The 20,162-nt window shown below is 54.8% G+C and overlaps 1 protein-coding gene across 2 annotated transcripts; it reads right to left on the bottom strand.

Annotated features, from left to right (window-relative positions):
- Window positions 1-574: 574 nt before the first annotated feature.
- On the bottom strand, window positions 575-19,982 carry ITIH4 (inter-alpha-trypsin inhibitor heavy chain 4). Of its 2 annotated transcripts, none has more exons than XM_060204512.1 (23): window positions 19,833-19,982; window positions 17,155-17,315; window positions 15,182-15,286; window positions 14,930-15,092; window positions 14,716-14,826; window positions 13,779-13,907; window positions 12,621-12,737; window positions 12,218-12,386; window positions 12,007-12,132; window positions 10,916-11,097; window positions 10,643-10,828; window positions 7,692-7,831; window positions 7,355-7,509; window positions 6,447-6,473; window positions 6,127-6,180; window positions 5,366-5,482; window positions 4,567-4,644; window positions 4,333-4,359; window positions 4,109-4,225; window positions 2,796-2,970; window positions 1,364-1,518; window positions 1,169-1,262; window positions 575-794 (listed from the first exon to the last, which is right to left on the bottom strand). In XM_060204512.1, the coding sequence occupies exons 1-23, from the start codon at window positions 19,920-19,922 to the stop codon at window positions 725-727; spliced, it is 2,748 nt and encodes a 915-aa protein (XP_060060495.1). In that variant the 5' UTR covers window positions 19,923-19,982; the 3' UTR covers window positions 575-724. The 2 variants fall into 2 exon arrangements, with proteins under 2 accessions (XP_060060495.1, XP_060060496.1); XM_060204513.1 differs by having other exon boundaries at window positions 4,576-4,644.
- Window positions 19,983-20,162: the final 180 nt, after the last annotated feature.

Below are 20,162 nucleotides of genomic sequence, written 5' to 3'. Positions count from 1 at the left end.
CAGCATCATGGGTGTGGGGGGGGGGGATGGGACACAGTCTTTTGGTGGTGGGAATAGTGTTTATGTACACTCCTATTAATCTGTAGTCATAGAAATCAGTATTTAAGTAATATGAGAGGGGAAAAACTGATTGAATGTCTCAAACTTTTTAAAGCACAGACTGAGACTTTTTAATACATAGACTGAATCTTTGATATGCTGACTCTCTTAAGAGATTAGTCCAAGGAGAACAGAAGCAGTCCAGGGATGGGATACAGAGTTCTGGTGGTGGAACTGTGCGAAGTTGTGCCCCTCTTATCCTATGGTTTTGTCAGTGTTTCCTTTTTATAAATAAAAAATTAAAAAAATAAAAATAAAAATCTAAGGAATTGAATTTAAAGAATAAATGGATTGAGTAGAAAGCTGTCCACAGGGCCTACTGATCACTGGGTTTTGACAGGCGGACACCAGAAGGCTCTCCTGTTAAACAATGCTAAGTGACCGTCATGTGGTTCTGAGGCCCTAGGATTTGACCAGATGGAAGCAGAGACCCCAAATCCTGTGCCCCGTTGTTTTTGTTTTAATGACAATCATCTTTGTCTGTTTTTTGTTTGTTTGTTTGTTTATTAGTAATGAAATACTACTCCTCCTCCTCCTTCTCCTCATAGTGCAGGCCCCGTGGGAGGCCCTGTGGTCACAGGAAGACGGCGACTGTGCCGGGAGTGGGCGACTCTTCCCATCACAACTATAGCACCACAGACCAGCAGGAGATCTCTGTTCCCGGGAGGCCCCCATGGTAGTCCAGCCTGTGCTCTCTGGGATGGAGAGATGGACAGACAGGTGGTCAGCAAATGTCAAGTGTGGTGGAAGACAGCAGGGATGGGGGCGTGGGAGGTGGAGGGTCCCAGGACACTCAGCTCCCTGCTGCTTAAGCTGATGAGGCCTAGCCACCCAAGGGGACCCATTTGGGGGAGGCCTTCAGGATCCAAGCCTTGAGCATCTGAAATGGGTCAGGGGAGTTTCCTATCTCCCCTCAACTCACTCCAGTGGTCTCTGGACTCTAGCCTTTTAGTGACCATCCCCCCCCACAAGGACAGAAATGCTCCCACCCCCCTACACCTTACCACCACCACGACCACCGCCACCCCCACCCCCCCACCAGGCTCATGGCCCTCTGGTGCTGAGTCACCTGATGGCAGAGTGGTTACTACCCTGGACACTCAGTGTCCACTTGTTATCGTCCGCTGCTGGCGGCTCCCAGACGATATTCTGGTAAAACTGGCCTGAGGCAGAAAGGATGGGACATGCTGAGGTGAGGAGCCCTGCCCACTCACAGGTAGGGTGGCCATGAGGCTGCCCTGAGCCTTGGGCATGGACTGCATACCTAGCATTCCACCAACACGGCTGGAGAAGCGATCAGTGTCCTGAAGAAGGAGTCTGAGCCCCTGCCCGGGGCCATTCCAGTGCAGCAGGCCGATGGTCACTTTGTCGGGGCTGCTGAACAGCAGGGGGCCACCCTTGTCCATGGTCATCTTTAGGCTGTGGAGAAGCCCAGCACTCTGAGCGTGGACGCTGGGCCTAACTGAGCCCGCCTGGCCTCAGCACTGGGGCCCGGCCCGGGGTTGGGGGCTCCTCTTGTGCCCAGGGACTCTGCGGTGGGCTTGGGGATTTAGTCCGATCTCCTCAAGAGCAAAGTAGCATGGGGGGAGACTGAGCAGTGGTGTGCCCCATTAAACGCACATAATATTATGCACAAGGACCCACGCAAGGAACCGGGTTCAAGCCCCTGCTCCCCACCTGTAGAGGGGACGCTTCATGGACAGTGAAGCGGGTCTGTAGGTGTCTAACTCTCTCTTTCTCTCTGTCTTCCCCTCTTCTCTCAATTGCTCTCTGTTCTATTGAGTAAAATAGAAGAAAGAAAGAAAGAAAGAAAGAAAGAAAGAAAGAAAGAAAGAAAGAAAGAAAGAAGGAGAAAAAAAGGAAAAAAATAAATGACTGCCAGGAGAGGTGGATTAATAGTGCTGACACTGAGACCCAGCAACTAGAGGGGAAAAAAAAAGTGGAACCAAAGTCAACATACTGACATTGGCTTCTTCCAACATTCATAAAATAAATGGATGTTTCCTTGCCCCTCTGGTTTCCTTTCTCAGAGAAGGAGTCTCACGGATGAGTCTGGTGCAAACGGGGTGGGGGGGGGGCCTCCGGGTTACGGTTATCCCGTCCCGTTTGCTGTTATTTCTTTTGATGCTTATTTCATTGTGTGTTTTGACAGCTAAAAAGGCAGACCTCTTCTCATGCTGTCTCTTTCCGATTGTTTTTGATTTTTAAATTTTATTTGAGAGAGAACGAAATAATTTCTTTCTTTTTTTTTTTTTTTCTTTTTTGCCATCACTGGGGTTTTACCACTCTGGGCTGACTTTTTTAGATAGAGGGAAGGAGAGGGAGAGGGAGAGGGAGAGGGCTTACACAGAGTGCCCAGTGCACACTGCTCCGTGGGCAGAGTATCCCCTGACCACGTTCCGCCGCCACCTCATTCAAGACCTGGGTAGCTACCCCCCCACGTCCTAAGGAGGAAACTGAGACTCAGAGGGGCGATGTGGCCCAGCGAGGACTAGCAGCTGAGCTAGTGCCAAACCACACTGAGCCCTGCACGGGCTGGAGGCCCAGGGCAGGTGTGAGGGCACCACCCTGTGTGTGCAGCCCACTGCGGAGGACCTGTGCCCCCCCCCTCGAGTCTGTGGCCCCAGGCCCCCTGTCAGCAGCATCAAAGGCCAGCTTGGCTGAGAGGGCACGGCCGGGACCCAGCTGGGGCTTACCTGCGCATGTCCAGGAACAGCGTGGCCTCCCACTTGTACTCAGAGTTTCTCTTTCCTTGGGTCACCACCACGTGTTCTGGGGATGCTAAGACCACCAGCTGAAGATCCTTGAATTGCACCTCCAGCCACGTAAACTGGGCCTTCTGTGCATCATACTGGCCAGTCACTTCAACCCCTGAGGAGGTCAGAGCCACAGGGGTCAAAGTTGTGGCCCGGCTGGGCCTGGGCACTAGTCTGACCAGGATGCCCTCTCTGATTACATGTCCTGGCACTGGCCCATCCCAAACCACCCACGCCCTCCACCTACTCTCCCCAGCCTTTCCTCGCACTGGGCCTGGTCTGCCCCAAGCTCTCCATTCTTCATTTGGTCTCATAAGGCTTTGGGATGCTCAATATGGGCATCTCTCTCTCTCTTTATTTTTTTAATATTTATTTTGTTTATTTATTCCCTTTTGTTTCCCTTGTTTTTTTATTGTTGTTGTAGTTGTTATTGTCGTTGTTGGATAGGACAGAGAGAAATGGAGAGAGGAGGGGAAGACAGAGAGGGGGAGAGAAAGACAGACACCTGCAGACCTGCTTCACCACCTGTGAAGCAACTTCCCTGCAGGTGGGGAGCCAGGGACTCGAACCGGGATCCTTACTCCAGTCCATGTACGCTTAACTTGCTGCACTACTGCCCAGTCCCTCTGGCTGTCTCTATCCAGTAAATAAAGATGATAAAAATCAAACAAACAGAAACACTCAGGGAGCAGCTCCTGTGCTGTGCCCGGGCCTGACAGTGAGATGGAGAACTGCATGTCCGCACATCTGACCTGACACCACAGCTCCACCAGTGAGTCCTGGGGGGGTCTACGGGGTAGGAGGCTGGCCCACTCTCCCTTCTCCACTCTCCAGTCCCACCAACACCCCTGCCTAAGTCTTCCTTTGCTGAGTGGACTCTCACGCTTGCCAGGGCCGGTTGGTTGCTGCCACTGGAACTGCTCCTGTCTCCTCCACTGGGCTCATCTCCATGTGACAGTAACCATTGTGCTTCTCCGCCCTAGGCCTGACTTTCCACCCCTGGTGTATGCAGTGGCTTTGGATAAGCCCATCTTTGGTCTCCCCAGGGCACCCAGGTCACTCACCTCACACATGGGGCCCAGTGAGAGATATGGGGGGAGGGGGGCACGCAGGTTCTCAGGGGTGACCCAGGCCAGCGTGCGGGCAGCTCTGCATGTGTGTCTCTCCACAGGCAGGGTGCCCACTGCTGGCTCTGGGGTAGGACAGTGAGCATGAGCAAGCTCTGTGTGGATGGCAGGGCGGGCACCACTTACTTTGGTCAGGGTCCGAGAGCAGGTTCACGGGCCCCTCCGAGTGGCTGATGTCCACACAGAGATGCTCCATTTCCTGCCCGGGCAGCGGCAGGATGAAGAGTGGAGCTGGGGTGGAGGCTGGGAAAGCAGGTGTCATTCCAGAGGCAGCCAGGGCGTCCTCGTGGTGGGGCAGGAGGGTGGGAGGGGAAGTGGGGATGGGGAGAAGGGGGCGCAGGCTGACTTACGTGGGGGTGAGGATTCCGTGGTTGCTTCTGAAAGGAGAAAGGGTCTGGGTTTAGGCAGCCCCTTCCCGGGGAATGTGTGGGCACAAGGTGTCTGGCAAAGGGTGGGTGTGGCCAGGCTCTGCCCCAGTTTCCTGGGAGTCCCCTCTCCCGGGGCTCCTCACCAAAGAGTGGTGTGTGTGGGGGGGGGAGAGGTGGGACTTGGGTCAACTGCAAGGGCTCTGGTCCCAGGGGCACCTTTCAAACCTGTGTCCCTGTCAGGATGGTCCCTCACTCTAGGTAAGATCTGTAGTCCTGAATCAGGTGTCAGTGAAGCTGTGGCCAGAAACGGAAGGGAGAAGGCCTATTAGGCTCGGACCCAAACCCCCAGTCACCTCTGCCCACCCTCGCCAGCCCCCGTGCCAGCCCCACCTCTCGCCACACACTCGCCTGCCACCTAGAAGGACCTTTGGAAAGACCTTCAAGAAGAAGAACATACTCTCAGAAAGCAGGCTGGGGAGAAAGGGCCCCGGCTGGCTCACAACTAAAGACTGGAAACAGATCAAGGGGCCACTGTCGGTTCCTTGAGGAGAGGAAGCCTCCCCTTTCTCTCTCTCTCTCTTCCTTCCTTCCTTCCTTCCTTCCTTTTGTTGTAGTTATTATTGTTGTTGTTATTGATGTCATTGTTGTTGGATAGGACAAAAAGAAATGGAGGAGAGAGGAGGAGAAGACAGAGGGGGAGAGAAAGACAGACACCTGCAGACCTGCTTCACCGCCTGTGAAGCGACTCCCCTGCAGGTGGGGAGCCGGGAGCTCGAACCGGGATCCTTACACCGGTCCTTGTGCTCTGCGCCACCTGTGCTTAACCCGCTGCACTACCGCCCGGCTCCCGAAGCCTCCCCTTTCTAGAAGGTTCCATCCCGAGCCAGCCTCCAGAGTGATGAGATGGATCAAGGACACATTACTGCACGTCATGCTGCCCCGCGACAGCCCCAGGTCTGCACCCAGCCCTGTGCTTGGCTCTTTGCCTCATCTGACTCTGGGGAATGTAGCTTACCTCTTCCACTTACGAGTCTGTTTAAGAAAACATCTCTGTCAAAATGTCTAGGGTCTCCGGGAGGTCCACGTAAACCAACTCTCAGTGGATAGCCGTTTACTTCACCTATAACAGCACCTTTGAACAGTTGATGCAAACATTCTTCTCTGAGGTAGGCTCCAACATGCAGGTTTCAGGGTTCCCACCACCAGGGCTCCAGGACCCACTCCAAGGGACAGCTGTGAACAGGCAGCTGCCCCCCCTCTCCCCATGGCAGGGAGCAATCACAAGCCGAGGCAGCCTGGTGGTGGCACACCCAGTTAAATGCACACTCTACAGTGTGCAAGAACCCAGGTTCAAGCCCCTGGTCCCCAACTGCAGGGGGAAAACTTCATGAGCAGTGAAGCAGGGCTGCGGGTGTCTCTGTCTCTCTCCGTCTCTATCTCCCCTTCCCTCTCAATTTCTCTCTGTGGCTATCCAATAATAAACAAATAAATAAAATATATATTTTTTATCACAAACGGACACATGGGCCCTTCCTCAACTCCTCCCCCTGTCCCACTCCACCGCAGTGACCCACCATCTCCCTGTTCTTCCAAGCAGCTTCTTTTGGTAAGAAGAGAGGGTATGGACTTGATCAGACACATCTGAACTTGAACCCCAGCCCTGTCACTAGGCAGGAAGGCCAAGCAAAGCCAGTGTGTGGTTGGTGTCTGTCACTCTCACCACCACCCACCCCCTTCCCACCCGTGACTGCCCCTCACTGGCTCCCTCGTGCTTACCTTTTGGTTTGGACATTGGTCTTCCCATGGTCTGAGATCTTAACATATTCTGACCTGAAAGTTAGAGAGACTTGAGTTTGCTTCTCAGAGGCAGCTTTCTGGGGCCTTGCGAGGAATGAGGAGTCTTTCCTAAGTGCCCAGGATAGGCCCTGAGTGACAGCCAAGGTCCGAATGCTCAAGCCGGCCTGAGCAGAAAGCACCCTCCACCTGGCAGCAAAACTGGGTAAGAGAGACCCTAACCAGTAACCCCACAGGCTGGTCCCAGACCTTGAGTCAGTCAACTGTCACCCACATTTGCCTTTGAGGGTACCACTCCTCACCTGGCATGATTATCTTGTGCCTGTTTTCTGGATGAGAGAAAGAGAGAGAGAGAGAGAGAGAGACTGTCAGAGTGGCTTGTACACATTTGAAGGGTTCACCTTGCTTCCCAGCCCGCCACTGATGCAATGAGTCCAGGGGTTCAGGCTCTCTGGGCTTAGCTTCAGCAGTGATCTGGTATGACTTTCCCAGAGTGGGAAGGTTGCCATCTTGGCCTGGATGCAGGTGGGGGTAGGCAGAGCTAGGGAGAAGTGTGTGTATGTGTGTGTGTGTCTGTGTGTGTCTCTGTGTGTGTGTCTCTGTGTGTGTGTCTCTGTGTGTGTATGTGTGTGGCTGTATGTGTGTCTCTGTGTGTGTATGTGTGTGGCTGTATGTGTGTCTCTGTGTGTGTCTGTGTCTGTGTGTGTATGTGTGTGTGTCTATGTGTGTGTGTCTGTGTGTGTATGTGTGTGTCTGTGTGTCTGTGTGTGTCTCTCTGTGTGTGTATGTGTCTGTGTGTGTGTCTCTGTGTGTGTGTCTCTGTGTGTGTGTCTGTATGTGTGTCTCTGTGTGTGTCTCTGTGTGTGTGTCTGTATGTGTGTCTGTGTGTGTGTCTGTGTGTGTATCTGTGTGTGTGTCTATGTGTGTGTCTGTGTATGTGTCTGTGTGTGTGTCTGTGTGTGTGTGTGTCTGTGTGTGTGTGTCTGTGTGTGTATCTGTGCATGTGTGTCTCTGTGTGTGTCTCTGTGTGTGTGTGTGTGTGTGTGTCTGTGTGTGTCTGTGTGTGTGTCTGTGTGTGTGTGTGTTGTGTGTGTGTCTGTGTCTGTGTGTATCTGTGTATCTGTGTGTGTGTGTGTCTGTGTGTGTGTGTGTGTGTGTGTGTGTGTGTGTGTGTGTGTGTGTGTGTGTGAAATCCTGCCACCACACCCACCGTTTTCCACAGGCTTCTCAGCAACTTGAGACTGTTCTTGGCCTTCAGGCTTGGTGACCACCATGGACGTGAGAGGGGTGACAAAGCTGTAGTTGAGCGACAGGCCCAGAGCCCGGGCTTCCAGGGCTGCCTTCTTAGCATCGGCCGCGGCAACACTGCAGGTCGAAGGTAGCAGCTCAGCGGGCCCCTGGATGCCTGGCCGGGGCCTCCCTCCCTTTCCAGATCTTTCTGGGACCCCCCACCCCCAACTCCCTGGGTCTAGCAGGTGCCCCATCCCTCTGTGTCCACACCAGCAGAGAGGAGCATGAGGAAGGCCTGGGACCGTGGGGCCACTCACCGCTGCTCCAGGAGCTGCTGGATAGTTAGATAGGCCCAGAGTCTCTCCATGAAGTTGTGGAAGATGTACTTGACACTCTGGAACCGCAGCTCCTGCTCCGCAGCACTGGATTCCGACAGGAAAGAGATGTTCTGCATGGACTGGAAAGGGGCCCAACCAGGGTGAGGACACTGAGCGCCTGCTGCTCCCCAGAGCCGCCACCAGAGGTCAGGCCGGAGCTGGGCAGGTCCCACCCCTGGGTTTCCAGGACTTTATTTCCTTAGAGGGTGGGGGGCGGGGGTAGAGGGAACCTAGGGGTTCATTCACAGAGCCTCCAAGGATGAGAAGGAGGTAGCCATAAAAGGCAATACTGAGGGCCAGGTGGTGGCGCACCTGGTTAAGCGCACACATTACAGTGCACAAGGACCTGGGTTCAAGCCCCTGGTCCCCACCTGCAGGGCAAAAGCATAAGTTGGTGAAGCTGGGCTACTGGTGTCTCTGTCTCTTTCTCTCTATCTCTCTCTCCCCTTTCAATTTCTGTCTTTACCCAATAATAAATGAATGAATGAATGAATAAATAAATAAATAAATAAATTTCCCCCTGTCTTTCCTTCCTCTCTCAATTTCTCGATGTCCTATCCAACAATAGCAGCAACAGCAGCAGCAACAACAATGGGAAAAAAAAAAAAAAGATGGCCACTGGGAGCAGTGGATTCATAGTGCAGGCACTGAGCCAAGGCAATCACCCTGGAGTCAAGAAGAAGAGGAAAGAGGAGGAGGAAGAGGAGTGGGAGAAGAAGAAAAAGAAGGAGAAGGAGAAGGGGAGGAGGAGGAAAAAGATTTAAAAATTACTAAATGGGGGGGGCCAGGTGGTGGCGCATGTGGTTAAGCGCACACATTACAGTGCGCAAAGACCCAGGTTCAAACCCCTGGTCCCCACCTGCAGGGGGAAAGCTTCACAAGTGGTGAAGCAGGGCTGCAGGTGTTTCTCTGTTTTTCTCCCTCTCTACCTCCCCCTCCATTCTCAATTTCTCTCTGTCTCTATCCAATAATAAATAAATTAAATAATAAAAAAGATTAAAAAATACTAAATGGGCTGGAGAGATAGCATAGCGGTTATGCAAAAATGCTTTCAAGCCTGAGGCTGAGGTCACAGGTTCAATCTTCAATCCCCAGCACCAGCATAAGTCAGAACTGAGTAAGACTCAGGAAAAAAAAATTAAAAAAGACAAAAACAGTACTAGCAAGTGACCCAGGAAGTGGGACAGTGGATAAAGATGAGGTCCTGAGTTTGACGCTGGCAATCTAGCTCTTGTGCTCTCTCTCTCTCTCTCTCTCTCTCTCTCTCTCTCTCTCTCACACACACACACACACACACACACACACACACACACACACACACACACTTTTTTTTTTATTATTGCTGGGGCTCGGTCCCTACACTATGAATCCACTGCTCCTGGCGGCCAGTTTTTCCATTTTATTGGATAGGACAGAGAGAAATTGAGAGAGGAGGGGGAGATAGAGAGGGGGAGAGACACCTGCAGACCTGCTCTGCGGCTTATGAAGCTGCTGTCCTGCAGGTGGGGAGCCAGGGGCTTGAACCAGATCCTTGCGCGGGTCCTTGCGCTTAGTACTCTGTGTGTGCTCCTGGCCCTCCGCACATCACAATCTCTATGGACTTTGCACTTTCCACAGATACGGCCGCTTATTTGAAAGTTTAACATAAAGGCGCTTTAGATTGATTAACTTCTCTCTTTATTTATTTACTTACTTATTTTTGTCACCTCTGGGGAAAGATACTACAGCACCGAAACCTCTTCCCATGAAGGGGGGGGGGGGTCGGGCTCGACCCTGAGGCGTGAGCATAACTAAGCTGCGGCTCTGTAAGGTGAGCTACTTTGTTGACTCGACTAAACTCTCTTTGTTTGGCCTTGTCCCAAGAAACAGCACTTGTGAAGTCACAGGTCTGTTATTTGAGTAACACTTTTCAGAACACACATGAAAGTAAATATGTCAACTACAAAGGCACACTTGCTACCTTGGGCTGTGAACCTGGGGAGCCCTGGCCACCAGGATGGTAACATGGCAGCAGGTAACATGTCTGGGGTGTCCTCACTGGACAGGTACCAGTGCCCACAGCAGCCTTACAAGGTGGGAGATAGGACTTCTCACTCTTACACAGCAGGGAGGCCGAGCGACTGCCCCAGCTCTCATGCCAGAGACGTGGCGGAGCTGGGTTTGAAGCCAGGCAAATTGCATGCACTGCCCATCAGGGCTCTTGACAACTTCTAACATGAGGCCCTTGCCCCCCCCCCCCGAGACTATGGACTACCATTGTCTCTCACCTATCGTCTGCATGCCTGCTGATTTCTGGGTAAGCTTAGAACATTCCTCCATCATGAGGCCTGCCCTCTGCCTCAGCTGAGTCTCCTCCAGGAAGTCTTCCTTGATACCCTGGTCAACTTGGGACTCCTAATGCTAGTCCTAGGTCCCTGGGTTTATCCTGTCAGGACACCCCAATCCCTTGCTCCTGTGACTGTTTCCTGCAGTCCCTGGATAGACAGAAAGGCCTGGCTCAGGACATGTGCTCAGCTTCTCTTTGTAGGATGACAGGGATGATCCGTATGGCTCAGAGGCTTGGTCAGCTAGAGCTTGGTCAGCTAGAGGCTTGGTCAGCTAGAGCTCCACGGTAACTGGGCTCCTGGCCTGTCTGCAGTGGGGTCCAGGGCAACCTGCCCCCCCCCCCGACCTCCAGCAGCTCTCTCCGCCCAGTGTCCATGGTGGGGACTGGCACCATTCAGCAAAAGCAGCAGATGCCTTGTGACTTGCTCAAGATGAACTGGGTGGGGCCTGGCAGGACTGAGTTTTGCACCCAGCCCTCTGCCCCTCCCACCCCCCTTACCGCGCCCCCCATCCCTGGATCACGGGGCCCTTACCCCCCACCCCTGGACCACGGGGCCCTTACTCACCAGCTGCCCACTGATTTTGGCTGAGAGCAAGTCAGGGCTCTGGTCCCGCAGCTTCCCAGCCACCACCATCTCAGAGCCCTTGAAAAGCAGGCCGAAGTTGTCCTGTGTGACCTCCTCGACGGCGTTGCTGGGGTACTGGAAGGCCACCGACATCAGCAGTGGGTTGGCCACCTCCTGGTAGAAGTCCTGCAGAGTGGGGCGGGCTGTCAGTGGGGGCCCGGAGGGGCTGTGCTACCCTGGTTCACGCAGCACCCCCGCAGGGAGCTCCCATACCTGGAGCTGCAGATTGGAGTCCGAGTCCTCGTAGATGCGCCGGGCCAGGCCGCCGTTGCTCAGAGCCAGCTTCTCCAGGAAGGAGTAGCTCACGTCAAAGCCGAAGCCCAGGCAGAAGAGGACGTACCGGCCGCTGATGGCCTCCTGCACGTTCTTCTGGATTCTCTCAGGGTTGGTCTCGCCTGGACCCGGTGGTTTGGGAGGGGAGGGCCCAACAGTGATTTAACTCCATGGACACTTCTGGACTCAGAAGGCCCTCAGGGACTCCTCCAACCCACACCCCTCCACTTCAGTGCCTACAACAAGCTGGAGTGAGGCCCCGGGTTCCACCTCCTTTAAAAAAATTTTTTTCTTAATTATCTTTATATTTGTTCTACCTATTTATTTTATTTTAAATATTTATTATCTTTATTTATTTATTGGATAGAGACAGCCAGAGATTGAGAGGAAAGGGGAAATAGAGAGGGAGAGAGAAAGAGAAAGAGAAACACAGCTACAGCCCTGCTTCACCACCTGTGAAGCTTTCCCACTGCAAGTGGGGTCCAGAGGCTTGAACCTGGGTCCTTGTGCACTGTAATGTGTGTGCTCGACCAGGTGTGCTGCTGCCTGGCTCCCCTTCTTCCTGCCTTCTTCCCTTCCTTCCTTCCTTTCTTTCTTTTTAAAAAGTTTTATTCTTTTTATTTACTGGATAGGAACAGCCAGAAATTGAGAGGAAAGGGGAGACAGAGAGGGAGAGAGACAGGGAGATACCTGCAATACTGCTTCACCATTTGTGAAGCTTTCTCCCTGCAGGTAGACCGGAGGCTCGAACCTGGGTCCTTACACATTGTAACATGTGCGCTCAACAAGATGGGTCACCACTGCACCCCCCCTTCTTTATTTATTTGTTGAATAGAGACAGCCAGAAATCAAGTGGGAAGGGAGAGGCAGAGAGGGAGGGAGAGAGGCAGAGAGACACCCGCAGACATGCTTCACCACCCATGAAGTTTCTCCCCATGCCAGTGGAGACCAGAGGCTCGAACCCAGGTTCTCGAGCCTAGGAACGTGTGTGTGCTCAACCAAGTGGGCCACCACCCAGTCCCGGGCCGCACCTGCTGTGGGGTCGCCGTCTGTGAGCAGGATGAGGATGGAGACACTGCTGGCGGGCACCGTCTCCTCCCGGTTGGCTTTGTCCAGCATCTGCACACCCATCAGCACCGCATCATTGATGTTGGTCCCTGAGAGGGGTAGGTGCTCAGGGAGGCTCCCCGGTGGCCACCCCAGAGAAGCCCACCCGGCCGACAGTGCAGCAGTGGCTCGAACCTCCCATGGCCTGGATGCCGGAGGCATAGGTCCTGGCCTGCTTGATATGCTCGGCCGAGGCCGGCACCAGGGACGGCTTCCACGGCGTTGCCTCTCTGTTGAAGACGATGAGGTTGAACTGGTCTTTGGGGTTGAGGTCGTCTAGGATCTTGATCAGGGCTTCCCGAGTCTGGGCAGGAGGAGAGGAGGGAGGAGGGCGTCGCAGCGGGGCCTCCCTGAGGGCTCCGTCTGGAGAGGGGACGCAGTGTCCTATCCCTGGGGGTAGGACAGACCCCACACGCTGACTGGCCTTGGCCCAGAAGCTTCCCACCCAGGACCTTGAGGGCGGTCTGCTGTGGGGCCAGAACTGACAGGAAGAGACGCCCAGGAGTGGTCACTGCCCCTGCTGGGTCTCCAGACCCACCTGCTCGATTTTTCTGCCCCACATGGAGCCGCTCTTATCAATGACAAAGATCACATTCTTGGGGATAGTGGGCAGGCCGTCAGGGGCAAAGTAGTGTACGAAGTAGCCATTCTCGATCTGTGGGCAGAGGGAAACACACCAGGTAATGCAGCTGCAGCTTCCCCGCCCACCAACAAGCAGCCACCTCCACCTCCAGCCCTGAGCTCCTGTGCCCTCTGTCCCACCCCTTCCCTCTGTCTGCCTCCCTGCTAACAGGACCGGCCAGGGTCACCTTTCAGGGCTCAGGCTGGCCTTTCTCCGCAGAACACATCCTTGCTCACGCACTGCTCACTTCACACCAACTCTAGCTCCTATTTGATTAAATATTTTTTGATCTCGTGACTTTTTTTTTTATTAAGAGTCAGAGAAAGTGAAAGAGACCACAGCACCAGAGCTTCACCCTTCAGTGTGGTGGGGGGCCAGGCTGAAACCTGGGTCTAACGTGTGATACCGCAGCGAGCTATCCAAGTGAGCTATAAAATTGGCCAATGAAGGGGGGGTTTTTTGTTTGTTTTTTTTTAAGATTGATTTATGTGTTAACACAAGAGATCAGGAAAAGAGAGAGAGAGAGAGGGAGAGAGAAAGGGAGAGGGAAAAGGAGAGGGAGGGAGAGGGAAAGAGAGCAAGAACCAGAGCATCTGACATATGTAATACCACAGGGATCAAACTCAGGACCTTAAGCTTGTAAGGCCAGTTATGTAGACACTATACCACCCCTCTGGTAGCTGACACTAACAAAATGTTAAAATGTGATGAGCCTGAGACCCATCAAAAGATGTCTCCAAAAGAGTAAAGGGGAAGCCTGGTGAGTCCAAAAACATCTAGGGAAGAAGCCACTAGCCCTGAGCTTAACACTGAGCTGTGGGCCTCTTGGTGGCCAGGCAGCAGGGGAGATCCACAAGGCAGCTTGTCCGCAGAAACGGGCCGTGTGGGGCTCCAAAAGTCTATTGTTTGAGGGACACCAACACTGAGCTCTTTCTTTCTGCACCAGTTACTGGTGCACACCAACCGGTAGGAAAGGTGATTTTACCTGTTCATCTAGAACGCACACGCCCAGGCTCCCAAGGGCGGACAGACATATTTTCCTGGCTGCCGTGACCTCACCTAGAGCCCACACACCTGGATGGAGCCCCCAGCAGTGGTCCGGTTCACATCATAGCGGACAATGAAGTTGCCATCCAGGATCGTGTCCTGCCGCCCCGGCGACTTTTGCTGCTGGGTGAGCGTGGGCTTGAAGTGGATGTGTGCCTGGAGAAAGAAGGGTGGGCCAGGTAGTGGTGCACCCAGATAAGTGCACACAGTACTATGCACAAGGACCTGGGTTCCAGCCTCTGCTCCCCACCTACAGCGGGGACACTTCACAAGCAGTAAAGCAGGTCTGCAGGTATCTCTCTTTCTCTCTCCCTATCTTCCCGTCCCCTCTTAATTTCTCCTATCAAATCAAGTGGGGAGGAGAGAGAGAAAGAGAGAGAAAGAGAGGAAAAAGAAAAGCAGAAAATGGCCGCCGGAAGTGGTGGATTTGTAGTGCTGGCACTGAGGTCCAGTGATAACCCTGGAGGCAAAAAGAAGAAGAAGGAGAAGGGGAAGGAAAAGGAGGAGGAGGAGGAAAGAAGGGAAGCCAACATTGGAAGCAGCAGAGAGGCACTGCTAAGAGCACCCCGCATCTCCATCCGGGTGTTGGAAAGGGCAAGTAGGATCCCAGGATGCAGTCCAAATTCCAGATTCTAGAGGCAGAGGAGGGGTATAGCTCAGGGGTAGGGCATTTGACTGTAGATTCCAGGGGACATCCCCCTCTCCCACCCCTCATCCCGCTCAGGATGTGTGAACTCCAGCCCCTCCCCTCCTCCTGGTCATGGGACCTTCACATCAGCGTCCTCTCCCAGTCTCCCGCCCTCACCAGAGCACGCAGGCTTATATCCCAGGGCCTTGCCCTCTGCTTTGACCGTTTTGGTCACACCACTCTGAGAAGCCCCTAGAGCCCAGGAGCCTTGCCCAGTCATTCCACCGTCTGGAGAGGGGCCCTGGGCACCCGGCCTGCTGCCCACAGCATGCCCACCTTGGTGGCGTTCTGCGAGGTGGTGAGGGCCTCCGCCAGCTCGTTGGTCATGAAGGAGCTCTCTGTGTCCAGGAAGCGGATGCCTTGAGGCTCGAAGATGTGAATGTCCATCTAGAAGCAAGAAACAGGTCACCAGGTCAGCTGAGTGCTGGGGCTGGGCCTTGCTGGGCGCCCCGAGGAAGCCCTCCTGGGAGGAGGCTGCCCACCGCGGTACCTGCAGGTGTTTGACCAGCTGCTGGGGCCGGACTTTAAGCAGCAGCTCGTAGACGCCCAGGCGCCGCTTCAGCAGCTCCTCGTATGTCAGCTCAAAGGTGACCTTGGCAGCAGGAGCCACGCTCACCGACACCTGGAACTGCTCCATCTTTCTCCCGGTGGCCCTGGGGGTTGCGGGGGTCAGGCCTGCCACCCGGGCCCAGGGCTGTCAGGGTCCCGGCAGCAGGAGCAGGGCAGCCCCCCTCGGACTCACTTGACGAGGCCGGCGCTCTCGCCCCTGGCCACGGCCGCGCTGTACTGCTCCTGGGCTGCAGCCTTCTCCTTGATGTTCCCGGGGTAACTCACCCCATCGATGATCCTGGGCAGGAGAGTGGGAGCTGTGGGGACCTGCCGGGAGTGCTGGGCCCTGTCCAATCCCGTCTCCTCCAGGAAGCCTCTCTGGGGCTCACTGGGCCTCTCCAGAAGGCGACAGCAATTCTCCCTGAGCCCCTCTCTCTTTCTTGAGAGGTGTCTGCGTGACCCGCCAGGCCTCTCTCTTCCCTGAGGTGTGGGCAGTGAGGATGCCTGTGTCCCAGGGAGTGGACAGAGACGGAGGTGCAGGGTGGGTGAGGTCCCCTCTCCCCCATTCCAGTCAGGCCCACACTCCAGCTTGTCTCTTTGGTCTCCTAGACCGAGGTCATCCGTGAGAGCTTTCCACATGACCGTGCCCAGCTGTGTGTGGTCAGCTGAGGAGCAGGGTGAGGCCAGGTGGCTCTGAATCCTCTCGCTATGTCCCCCGAACACCCCCAACACAGAGCAGAGTGGGCTTTGTTGACTGAGCTCTTAGGGGTGAAGATACAGTTCTCAGCTGTTCTTTGGGGCTGCTTCTCTGGAAGGTAAAGGATCCCTCCGGACCTCCCCGTGTGGTGAGCACATATGTGCCCGCTCATGTGGGGGTGGCACACAGGATGGGGAGGGGGAGGCTTCAGAACCAAGTGTCCCTCTTTCCCCCTTCCTAGTCATGATTCAGCTCTGGGGGTAAGATGGGGCTGGTGGCAGGTGGGGTGGGCGGTAGACTGTGGGGTTACTCCTTCCAGGCACCCAGTTAGGGCTCCCCAAGCAGGTCAGCAGGGGACCTAGGCCTCCACTTCCTTGTCTGACACAGCAGCAGGTTCTGGGGCCAGAGAAGGGGATGAGTCCTGGGCTCCAAGCAGCTGTGGTGGAGCCAGGAAGCTTGTGGCAAGATAGGCAGCGGCACCTGGCTCTGGGGCCGTGGAGGTACCGACAGGGACTTAGCTCCCTCCAGTGGTTTCCAGACACCACAGGGAACCCTGCAAAGCCTGCCTCTCTCTGGGTTTCTGGGCTCAGCCTCTCTCTCTGGCCTGTCCTCAGTCACTGCCTCGCCTGATGGGCCAGGGACAGGCAGGGTTCACTTGGTTTTGGCAAATATTGCAAAACCGAGCTGGGGGAGGACAGGGTGAGTCACTGGCTCAGAGTCCACAGAAAACCCTGGAGGCCTCCCAGTGTGGCATCTGACCCCAAGCAGTGTCCCAGCTGGGGGAGGGGCTGGTCTGGTAGAGGACAGGAGTGGCCCTGTGCCCACGGCCTTGCTCCGTCGCAGGGTAGCGTAGGGGTCAGGAGGCTTTCTGTGTGCTGCATAGGAATCTGCATTCTGGTGACTGGCCTGCTTGCCCCTGAGCTTAGGATGCTCCAAGTCTACACACCACAGAGGCAGAGACGCAGGGGCTGGGTGGTGGTGCACCTGGTTGAGCGCACATGTTACAGTGCGCAAGGACTTGGGTTCGAGACCCCGGCACCCACCTGCATGGGGAGAGCATCACAAGCGGTGAAGCAGTGCTGCAGGTGTCTCTCTGTCTCTCTCCCTCTCTATTTCCCTCATCTTCTCAATTTCTGGCTGTCTCTACCCAATAAGCAAATAAAGATAATGAAAAAAATTAAAAACAAAAAACAAAGGCAGAGATGCCACGGTCCCCCACCTGCCACTGGCTAGCACTTGGGGATGTTGACCGGGCAGATGGCAGGAGAGTTGGACTGGGCAGTGGGTGAGGGAGGGGAGGGAAGGATAGAGGCAAAGCTGGGTGGAGGTGGGAAGGAGGGATGGTGGGCGGGATGGAAGTGTCTGCGGTCCCCAGGGCGAGCCTCTCACGCCTAGGGCACATGCTGACACACCTCTCGCTAGGAAGGGGAAGAGGGTGCCACTTGCTGGGCTGGGGAAGAGGCACCTACATGGAGAAGTTGGTGATGAAGGCATTCTTGGGCAGTTCCATCTGGAAGGTGACTTCCTGCATCGAGTCTGCCCTGTTGACCACCCGGCTGGTGACAACCGTGTGGGCAAAGCGGGACGAGACCTTGGAGTCCACAGTGAGGCTGTAGATGTCGATGCCCTTCTGGAAGAGCGAGGGAAGGGGGGCTGGGCCATGCAGCCTGGGCAGCCCTCTCCCAGACTGGGCCCAGCTGGGCCTGGGGCTAACTAAGCCTGCCTCATCTGGAACAGGAAAGGCTACCAGGTGGGGGTGGGAGTGGGGGTGGGAGCTCACGTCTGACCTGTTCCTTAGGGAGGCGGCGTGGAGATGGGGGTGTGAGCCCCATATGTCTGGGAGGAAGGCTCATTGTGAGCAGCACAGGGTCCTTAGCCAAACCCCCCCGCCCCGTCCCCTGGTGAAAGGGCAGTAAATAAGCCTTTCACTTAGGGTGACTTTGGCCTCCAGCTGGAGAGAAGATCCCACCAGTCTCCCACCCTGTGGGGCCTATGGAGGTGATGTGGGTGCAGGCTCCACAAGTTGATGCCTTCCTGTCAACTCTCCTTTCTTAGGACCTCACACCCAAGTCCCCAGGGGCATCCTCCAGGCCTGGCTCTCGGCACCCAGGACACCCAGGCAGGTGCAGGCCCTCATGTTCTCTCTCCTGCTGTGTCCGGCACATCTGTGCACACACGTGCCAGCTCTGCTCCGCTCTGCTCAGCCGACGTGCCGTGCGGTTCAGCATGGAGTTGTGTTGTTAACAGCGGGGACTGGAGAGGCCTGCTTGCGGGTTCACTCTGGCTCAGGCCCTGCTCTAAGCACTTGCTAGGTGCTATAGCTTTGATCTTCAGAACAAACCTCAGTGGGAGTCGGGCGGTAGCGCAGCGGGTTAAGCCCATGTGGCGCAAAACACAAGGACCGGAGTAAGGATCCCGTTTCGAGCTCCGGGCTTCCCACCTGCAGGGGAGTCGCTTCACAGGCAGTGTAGCAGGTCTGTGGGTGTCTTTCTCTCCCTTCTCTGTTTTCCCTCCTCTCTCCATTTCACTCTGTCCTATCTAACAACGACGACATCAGTAACAACAACAATAATAACCACAACAACAATAAACAAAAAAACAACAAGGGCAACAAAAGGGAAAATAAATAAAATTAAAAAAAAAAAAAGCCTCGGAACAGGCTTTCTTAATACCCCGTCTCACAGAAGAGGAAGCAGAAGCATAAACAGCTCCCACAGGGCTGTCCAGTCAGAGAAGGCCGAGCTGGGCCCAGAAGCTCTTTCTCACCCACCCCCCCTCCAAGGGCAGCTTGCTCTGAGCTGCCAGGGTTTGCTCTCTGAGCTGCGTCAATACTCCTGGCAGCCATGGTTTTTCGGTCTTTTTATTGACACCAGGGTTACTGCTGGGGTTCAGTGCTTGCGCGGTGAATCTACTACTCCCAGTAGCTTTTCTTTTTCTTTTGGACAGAAATTGAGAGGGAAGGCAGAGACAGAGAAGGAGAAAGACAGACGCCTGTAGCACTGCTCCACCACCCATGAAGCTTCCCCACTGCAGGTGGGGACCCAGGGTTTGAACCTGAGTCCTTGCACATGGCGGCTTGTGTGGCTTTACTGGGTTTACCACCGCCACCACCAGGCCCTGGCTTCATCTTTTCTTTTCTTTCTTTCTCTCTCTCTCTTTTTTTTAAAGGTTTTACTTTTTCTTTATATTTTTTTTACTTATTTTATTTTTCATTTGTTGGATAGAGACAGAGATAAATTGGGAAGGAAGGGGGAGATTGAGAGCGAGAGAGAGACACACACAGAGAGACACCTGCACCCCTGCTTCACTGCAGGTGGGGGACCAGGGGCTTGAACCCAGGCCCTTGCACATGGTAAAGCACGTGCACTCAAGCAGGTGTGCCACCACCCAGACTCTCTCTTTTTTTTTTTTAGATAGATGACAAAGGACTGAGGATGAGAGACAGAGAGGAGAGACACCGCACTGCTTCGCTGCCTGTGAAGCCCTCCTTTGCGACTGACTACTCCATGTGGTGGCCAGACCCAGGTCTGCGCATAAAGGAAGATACATTCTCTACTTGAGGAGCCAGCTCCCTCCCGGCCCCTGAGCTGTACTTCTTACCCCCTTCATTAAATGAGATGTTACCCACACAGCCCTGGGCACTGTTGGTGGGTGGGCAGCGCTCTCTCTTCACACACACTCATCCTTTTTTTTCTTTTTTTTTTTTTGCCTCCAGGGTTATTGCTGGGACTCAGTGCCTGCACCAGGAATCCACTGCTCCTGGAGACCATTTTTCCCCTTTTTGTTGCCCTTGCTGTTGTAGCCTTGTTGTGGTTATTATTGTTGTTGTTGATGTCATTTGTTGTAGGATAGGACAGAGAAATGGGAGAGAGGAGGGGAAGACAGAGAGGGGGAGAGAAAGACAGACACCTGCAGACCTGCTTCACCCCCTGTGAAGCGACTCCCCTGCAGGTGGGGAGCTGGGAAGCTTGAACCAGGATCCTTACACCGATCCTTGTGCTTTGTGCCACGTGCGCCTAACCCGCTGCGCTACCGCCCGGCCCCCCACTCATCCCTTCTTACCTGGACTGATAAACCTGCACCCCCACACAGCTCCCCACCTGAACCACTCACACCACACACTCAGGGACTCTCGGGTGCCTGCTACCTGCTGGGCAGAGGAGGCCTGGAGGGCAGCCAGCAGCCAGAGCAGGGTCAGCCTGATGCCCCAGGCGTGGAGGGGGATGGGGGTCTTCATCCTTTCTCTCGTGCCTGGAGGGCTGCTTCTGAGCTTCAACTGGAGCCAGGGATGAATTAATATCGTGCTCACTGCCCCGCCCCTGTGGGGGCAGGTTCTGGGAAGCCTGGAGCCACAAGCCAAAAAAGCTTCTGTGACTTTGGATAAACAAACTGAGTGTTCTGTGGACCTTGGCAGGGGACAGGAACCCCTAGGGAGCACAGGTGGGCTGAGGCAGGAGAAGCTGGGTGTTGGGGTCCC

The sequence above is a fragment of the Erinaceus europaeus genome, chromosome 12, assembly GCF_950295315.1.
Source record: "Erinaceus europaeus chromosome 12, mEriEur2.1, whole genome shotgun sequence".
Taxonomy (NCBI): domain Eukaryota; kingdom Metazoa; phylum Chordata; class Mammalia; order Eulipotyphla; family Erinaceidae; genus Erinaceus; species Erinaceus europaeus.
This window is presented reverse-complemented; position numbering and strand designations above follow the sequence as displayed.

What these genes read in the sequence shown, in the direction of transcription:
- ITIH4 (XM_060204512.1), bottom strand. Translation starts at nt 19,922, where the DNA reads ATGAAGACCCCCATCCCCCTCCACGCCTGGGGCATCAGGCTGACCCTG. An exon ending in AGCTGGTCAAACACCTGCAG is followed by an intron (nt 14,827 to 14,929) that starts GTACCGCGGTGG and finishes TCTTGCTTCTAG; the next exon opens with ATGGACATTCACATCTTCGA. An exon ending in CTGCTGGGGGCTCCATCCAG is followed by an intron (nt 12,738 to 13,778) that starts GTGTGTGGGCTC and finishes CTCTGCCCACAG; the next exon opens with ATCGAGAATGGCTACTTCGT.